At 35.8% G+C, this 8,230-nt stretch overlaps 2 protein-coding genes across 2 annotated transcripts; both read left to right on the forward strand.

Annotated features, from left to right (window-relative positions):
- Positions 1 to 252: 252 nt before the first annotated feature.
- Positions 253 to 1,188, forward strand: LOC123831426 (olfactory receptor 8K5-like). Its single transcript, XM_045858306.1, has one exon. It carries the CDS (start codon positions 253 to 255, stop codon positions 1,186 to 1,188), a length of 936 nt encoding a protein of 311 aa, XP_045714262.1.
- Positions 1,189 to 6,893: 5,705 nt separating this feature from the next.
- Positions 6,894 to 7,847, forward strand: LOC123831449 (olfactory receptor 8K1). The gene has a single exon (XM_045858326.1). The coding sequence runs from the start codon at positions 6,897 to 6,899 to the stop codon at positions 7,845 to 7,847; it is 951 nt and encodes a 316-aa protein (XP_045714282.1). The 5' UTR covers positions 6,894 to 6,896.
- Positions 7,848 to 8,230: the final 383 nt, after the last annotated feature.

An 8,230-nucleotide genomic window follows, 5' to 3' on the forward strand; every position in this document is an offset into this window, starting at 1 on the left:
CAGATGTTGTTGACTCTAGTGAGAGTTTAACCTGTCACACTTCACGTGTTACCTGTGGATCTTTTCTCTTGAGAAGCTAAAAATTCTATCACTTATTTTAATTTTAAAATCAGATGTGAGAATTATTTTCTATCCCCTATTATAAAAATGTACTTTTCAATGTGTCTGCAAAGATTGTAATTTGTTTAATGATGGTACATGGAAGCTAATAACAACCCCTCTGTTTCTTTCCAGAAGAGCCAACTGGACTAGATGGGCCAACAGAATTTAACATCATTGACTGAATTTATTCTGATGGGAGTCACAAGGCAGCCTGAGCTGCAGATGCCACTTTTCATGGTCTTCCTCATTCTCTACACAGTCACAGTGGTAGGCAACCTGGGCATGATCATCTTAACCCATGTGGACTCCCGCCTACACACACCTATGTATTTTTTTATCAAACACCTGGCTTTCATCGATCTTGGTAATTCTACTGTCATTTGTCCCAAGATGCTGGCAAATTTTGTTCTGGATCAAAATATCATTTCATATTATGCATGTGCCACACAGTTGGCTTTCTTCCTTATGTTTATTATCAGTGAATTTTTCATCTTGTCAGCCATGGCCTATGACCGCTATTCAGCCATTTGCAACCCTTTGCTCTACAATGTCATTATGTCCAAGAGACGTTGTCATATGCTGGTGGGCATTCCTTACCTCTATAGTAGCTTTCAGGCTCTAATGTTCACTATTAAGATTTTTACGTTGACCTTTTGTGGCTCTAATATCATAAATCATTTCTATTGTGATGATGTTCCCTTGTTACTTTTGCTCTGTTCAAATGCCCAAGAAATAGAATTGCTAATTATACTATTTTCAGCATTTAATTTGCTTTCTTCCCTGCTGGTAGTTTTGGTATCATACATTATGATTCTGAGAGCCATATTTCAAATGCATTCTGCAGAGGGCAGGAAAAAGGCTTTTTCCACATGTGGTTCTCATCTGACTGTGGTGGTTATATTCTATAGCTCTCTACTATTTATGTACACACAGCCCAAATCTACTCGCTCCTTTGATAGTGATAAAATGGCCTCTGTGTTTTACACTTTAGTGATCCCTATGCTTAATCCCTTGATATACAGCTTAAGGAACAAAGAGGTAAAAAAAGCCTTCCATAGGGTCTTTAAGAATCAGTGCAATCTTTGAATTTAATATTCAATATGGAATATTGTTCTAACAAACTCTGATAAAGGCAAATGTCAAAATATTCCTAATATGTGTAATTATATTCTTTTGATTCCAGAGCAAAAACTAATTATAATGTATAAGTAGACTTTTCCCTAATATTCAGCAAAATTAATCCTCTTACTTCAGATCTCAATTAAATGATACTTCTTCCTTAACATTTCTTGTTTTTAATTCAACATTTCTTCTAATAAAATCATAGAACCTGACATTTCTCTCAGTTGAAACACTAAATTCTACCTCAGTAAACTATATGTTTGTTTCTGTCTTTTAATTGCTATTATTTTTTAGCTCAAGGATTTTTTCAATTTTGTTTTTATTTTGTTTTCTGAATCTAATATAACAGTGTAAATAAAGTAATTCTCTCTTCTTTTTTTGCATATAGCTGTCCAGATCTTGCAACAACATTTTTTCAAGAGCCTATTTTTTATTCCATTGTATGCTTCTTCACCATTTGGCAAATATTCATAGACCATAGAGACTTGGGTTTATTTCTAGACTCTCTATTCTGTTTCATGATCTATGTGTCTGTTCTTATGCCGGTACCAGATTGTTTTGACTACCATGGCCTTGTAATATAGTTTTTTCAGGCATTGTGGCCCCTCCTACTTGTTCTTCTTTCTCAAAATTGCTGCAGCTATTTGTGGTTGTTTGTGGCTCCTTATAAATTTTTGAAGTATTTTTCTGTATCTGTGAAATATATCATTGGTATTTTAATAGGGATTGAGTTAGATCTATAAATTGCTTTGGGTAGTGTGGACATTTTGTTGATGTTAATTCTTCTAATCCATGAGTACAGTATATGCTTCCCTTTGTGTCTTCCTTAATTTCTTTCTTCAGTGTTATGTAGAACATTATGCTAAGCGAAATAAGCCAGGCAGTGAAAGACAAATACCATATGATCTCCCCTATAAGTGGAACCTCAGCAAAACAAATGAGCAAGCAAAATATAACCACAGACATTAAAATAAAGAACAAAGTGACAGTAACCAGAGGGAAATGGAGGTAACAGGGGTGAAGAGGGAAGGATCATCAAGGAACATGTATAAAGGACATATGGACAGAGCCAAAGAGCGGGGGGGTAGAATCAAGGCTGGAAGGTGGGGATGGGTGGGGTTGGAGAAGTGATGGGGGGAAATGGAGACAACTGTACTTGAACAACAATAAATAAAGTAAAATAAAGTAAGTCTCTCACAGACAGCATATAGTTGGATTATGATTTTTTAAAAAAACCTATTCTGCCAATCTCTACTTCTGGATAATTTAATTCATGTACATTCAAAGTAATTACAGATAATGATGACATACTTCCGGCATGTTGCTCTTTGTTCCCCACACATCATCTCATTCTCTTGTTGCTCGTCCTTTCCTCCATTAAAGGTCTCCTTGAGTTCGTAGCTGAACACTAAACTGGGAATGCCTACAGTCAAAATCCACAAGGCTGTTAAAAGAATGATGAGGGACTTGTAAGCTGAACAGTTCAGAGGTCGCACAGGGCAGGAAGACATTACAGTTCCAAAATCCAGAGAACAGAGTCCTTGTTCAAAACCAGGGCACCTGGTAGAGACCTTGGAAATAAAAGTTACTTAGGACTGCTACTCACAGAGTTCGTAAATAAGCCTCAAGAAAGAGCCATCTGATCCTTGTTAAAAAAAAGATGATTAACATAGATCTTGAAATAACAGTGATGAGTAGAATTATCAGACAGACTTTAAACATATATGTGTGTGTATGTGTTTGTAGTGTAAGCCCTGACATTAGTATTTGCTTTTTATCTTCATTTTGTAATGTAAGTTCTGGACTTGAGTTTTGGATGCCCAGGCATCAATTTCAAAGAGGTGTCCTCTTCAAAGACTGCTCTTATGTTTTCAATTACAGTTTACATTCAACATTTTTTATTAGTTTCAGGTGTAGAGCATAGCAGTTAGATAATCATATGCTTTACAAAGTGGTCACCCCAGTATTTCAAGTACCTACATAACTGTTACAATTATTGACTAATTCTTAACGCTGAGTTTCCATCACTGTGACTCTTTTCTTAGTACCAATTTGTACTTCTTAATTTCACCTTGTTCAGGGAACCCCTGTGCACTGTTGGGAATGCAGATTGATGCAGCCACTATGGAAAACAGGATGGAGATTTCTCAAAAAATTAAAAATGGAACTGCCTTATGACTCAGCATTTCTACTTCTGGGTGTATATTTGAAGGAATCCCAAGTAGTAATTTGAAAGTATATGTGCACCCCTGTGTTCATTGCAGCATTATTTACAATAGCCAAGTGATGGAATCAACCCCACTGCCCATCAATAGATGAGTGATTAAAAAATTGGTGGTACTATATATATACAATGGACTATTACTTAGCCATAAAAGAATGAAAATCTTACCATTTTTGATGGCATGGATGGACCTAGAAGGTATTATGCTAAACTAAGTAAAATGTCTGATAGAGAAAGAGAAATACCAGATGATTTTACTTATATGTGGATTCTAAAGAGAAAAAGAAATGAACAAATGAAATAGAAGCAGGCTCATAAATACAGAGAATAGACTAGTGGTTGCCAGCAGTGAGGGATTTTGGGGATCTGGGTGAAAAAGACTGCTATTTTGAATAAATATATTGCCAGCCACACAATTAGTTAAAGAGTCGGGATGCCTCCTGCCATTGAAGCTCCTTTGTTTTGCAGATCTTGCTTGATTTCAATAACTGGCAATTTGGGCTACATGCTGTTTTCTCTTCCAGTGCTTTAAATTTCCACTCTTATGTTTTAAATTAACCAATGAGGAGTAGGCCAGAAAACCCTATATTCCTACCCTAGAGTACCATAAAAGCTGAATCCCAGACCCTAGGAGTTCTCCCTTTCCACCTGCAACCTTGATGTTTGGCCCCAGATGTGCTATGTAATTTCCAGGACTTGTAAGTCATAAACCTATACCTTTGTAAAGTTTCCTGATGGTTATGGCTAAAGAGCATCGCACAGTAATAATAATTACAAGGGCTGGTCCATCCACAACATTGTGTATTGATGGGCTGAGACCAGTACAAAACAATGTTTAGTATAACTGAGTGGTTTAATAACAACACTAACCTCCTGGGAGCCCCAGAGATTAAAACACCATATTAGATATGAACAAATAGTTATTGAATGAAAGTAATAGCATATTATACAGAGAAAAAAAATGATAACTACGCTTAAACACACCTCAGTAGAAACTACCCAAAATGAAGCCAGAGAGAAAACAAAATACCAAACAAACACCATGATAATTGTCCAAGTGGTCTGCAGAACAGTAATAAGCTACATACTGTACATTTAAATTTGGGGCCAATCTGGAAGAATAGACTATATTGGGCAAAAACCATTGGAAGAAATGTTGGCCAAAATTTCTTCCAAATTTATTTTTTTAAATCCTATAATCCTAAAAATATAAGAAGCTAATATAACTCTAAGCAAAATAAACAGAAAGGAAATTAAACCAAATATATCATAATTAAATTTTTGAAAACCAAGGATAAAGAGAAATCATTAAAAAACGAATAAACGGATAAAAATGAAATAAACCTTATAAACAGATGAAGAAAAATTTTAGTACTGCTTTATTGGCAGCCATAATAAAGTCATAAAACATTGGTTTATGCCAATCAAATGTTGCATAATCTTTTCTAAGACATCTATTTCATTTCCTCACACATTGTGTGTATATGTAGGTAAATGTAGCTAATATGTGCATGATATTGTGCAACTGAGATACTGACAAAGACATATTTATAATTCCGGTGTTTAGTGATATTGCATAACTTATTTTTCAGTTAGACTCACACAAGAAATATTTTTGACTTTTCTTAATGGACCATTCCCAGAATAATTAACAGAAACTAGAGCGCTCTCTCCCTTGGGTAACATTATGCAATATTTGCAATATTAGTTATTCTTTAAGCAGATTAAAACTTCAACCAAATGAGTGTCAAGAGGGTAGAACACTTAAATACATTCTCCAACGACTGATGAGGATTTAAAAAGTAGGAAATCAAATTCTCCACTCAGGTGAGTAAAAAACACTGGTTTGAAAATTTCTGAGGGTAGACAGCTTAAACCAAAGATCTTGAAGAGCATTATGTGCTACAAAACTGTTTTTCTTAGTGATATACATTTTGTGTCATTAATAGAATTAATGTGTAGGACATGTACATTTAGACCACCTTAGCTTTCAGATGAACTTACCATTTCGGTCATCTCTTGTAGCAAGGGTTTTTGTCTATAGTTACAAAGTGTCCCTTTTGTGTCACTTTGTTATTTTCTATTTATTTGAGGTGATATTAATAAAAAGAAAACACTGTGTTTATAAAAATGTATTCTGAAGACATACTGGCTTTATTTGGATCCTGATTCCACCCTCTGTTATCTGAGTGACCACCGTTAATTTATTTCACTCTGTGCTTTGGGTTCCTTGACTCTCAAATGGATATGGTTTTACTATCTACTTCCTATTGACTGTGTGGAACACATGAGTTAATATATGTAAAGTGCTCAAGAAAGTGTCCAGCACACAGTGAGTCCTCTATCAGTGCTCTATAGTCACTTGTATTCTTTTTTCCATGCATCTCCATTAAGAGTTCCTGAATGATCAGAAGGGCTAAGTTCTTTGTGTGCTAAAGAGGAATGTATGATTGGAAAATAATTAGATTCAATAGGCAGAAAGAACAGATGTGCCAAATAAGGGATAAGCTATTAATAATAAAATCCTAAAATTAACATATCACAGGCTTAGATTTTGTATGGGGTAAACAAGCTGAATTTATAGTGAGAAGTGCTGAAATACATGTGGATATAATGGTCAGATTTTCTTTCCCCCATCACTGCCTGATTCATCATTCCACCAATAGTTTAGAAAGTCTTTTGTCTCGCTACTTTAAACAGATATGATGATTGTCAATAATGTAAGGTATACAGTTTAGGTGCCTCTGTTTGTTTACAAATTACTTGAAATATTGAAAAAGCTTAAAATAGATCTGTCTTTCAACATACTTAAAATGACTTTAGATCAGAAAAGGAGGTCACAATAGATGTATCAAAACAACCACTTCAAAATATCTTGACCCTTTAAAGCATACTTTACCAAAGGCTCAATGACTGTGTGTGTGTCGTGTCAGTCTTAACTACCAACGGCAATGCTATAAGCTAGGAATGCTTGAGAACACCCACCTGGCCCTTACTACTGTGGCAAGCCCCCCAGACACTTCCCTACCAGAGCCAGTGTTGCGGCAAAGTGCAGGAAGGCACAATCAGGGTTGTTCAAGCAGTCAGTTACTAGGTTACCCAGGGCTTTGTAAAACTGACCTTTACAGGTGAGGCAGCTTAGCTCTTTTCCTAATTGTGTAGTTGCAATACATTTATTTGAGATGGATATCATTGAAATGAATGTCTCGGCAATCAAAAATCTATTGTTGGAACAATACAATCGAGAAAGCTAATTGTCAGGCACTTACACTACAATGTGAGCATAGGTATTATAGTTTTGGCTTGATGAAAAGAGTTGTCCCTATTTATAATTTAACACAAAAGAAAATGTCTTTGTATCTTACATATTATGTATTCAAATTCTCTTAGAAGATAGCATCTCAAATGTAAGTATTAATTTTATACTTTACACAGGTTCCTAAGAAATATGGAGAAATGCAATCATACTGCAGTGACCCAGGTGATGGAATTTATTCTCATGGGTATCACTGACAACCCTGCACTGCAGGCACCTCTCTTTGGGATCTTCTTGGTCATATACTTGGTCACAGTAATGGGCAATCTAGGCATGGTCATCTTGACCCATTTGGACTCCAAACTACATACTCCCATGTACTTTTTCCTTAGACATTTGTCCATTACTGATCTCGGTTACTCCACTGTCATTGGCCCTAAAATGATGGCAAATTTTGTGGTGCCCAAAAATACAATTTCCTACAATTGGTGTGCTGCTCAGCTAGCCTTGTTTGAGATTTTCATCATCACTGAACTGTTCATTCTGTCAGCAATGGCTTATGATCGCTATGTGGCCATCTGCAAACCTCTCCTCTACCTGGTCATCATGGCAGAGAAAGTGCGTTGGGTGCTGGTACTCACTCCCTATCTCTACAGCACATTTGTGTCTCTGCTTCTCACAGTGAAGTTATTTAGGCTGTCCTTCTGTGGCTCTAACATCATCAGTTATTTTTATTGTGACTGCCTCCCTCTGATATCCATTCTCTGTTCTGACACACATGAACTAGAACTGATCATTTTGATCTTTTCAGGCTGTAATTTGCTCTCTTCCCTCTTGGTTGTTCTTGTATCTTACACATTAATTCTTGTGGCCATTCTGAGAATGAAGTCAACTGAGGGGAGGTACAAAGCCTTCTCCACCTGCAGCTCCCATCTGACAGTGGTGGTCGTGTTCTATGGGACGTTACTGTTTATTTACCTGCAACCCAAGTCCAGCCATACTTTTGATATTGATAAAATGGCCTCTGTGTTTTACACCCTTGTGATCCCTATGCTGAATCCATTGATCTACAGCCTAAGGAACAGAGATGTAAAAGAGGCACTGAAGAGAACTTTAACTAATTGGTGCAAAATCTCCACTTAATATCTTAAGATTAAGTTGCAAAGGTGGGTTTTTTTTAATATTCTATCAGTCCAATTGTAGCATCAAAAGGTAGAAACGTTCAATGATTAAAATAAAATTTAAAAAAAGGTAGAAATGCCTTATCAGGTGAAGTTTTCTTCCTCTGGATAAAACACATTTCCCCTTACATCTCCATGTACTTTTCTTCACTTTAATCAGATAAACAAATATAGTAGCCAGATAACTTAAGTTCTAAAATATTTTTCAAGATGTAGAAATAAAGTAAATCACACCAAATTTTTGGTAGAACATAAACGTGCAGAGGTAAATAAAAAGTCTTAAAATTAACCAGAAAATTAGTAATATGTATTTTATAGTAGCCATGTTGTATTAAAGATAAATGA

The sequence above is a fragment of the Phyllostomus hastatus genome, unplaced genomic scaffold, assembly GCF_019186645.2.
Source record: "Phyllostomus hastatus isolate PE091 unplaced genomic scaffold, TTU_PhHast_1.1 phas_scaffold_177, whole genome shotgun sequence".
NCBI classification, from domain to species: Eukaryota; Metazoa; Chordata; class Mammalia; order Chiroptera; family Phyllostomidae; genus Phyllostomus; species Phyllostomus hastatus.

What these genes read in the sequence shown, in the direction of transcription:
- LOC123831426 (XM_045858306.1), top strand. Translation starts at nt 253, where the DNA reads ATGGGCCAACAGAATTTAACATCATTGACTGAATTTATTCTGATGGGA.
- LOC123831449 (XM_045858326.1), top strand. Translation starts at nt 6,897, where the DNA reads ATGGAGAAATGCAATCATACTGCAGTGACCCAGGTGATGGAATTTATT.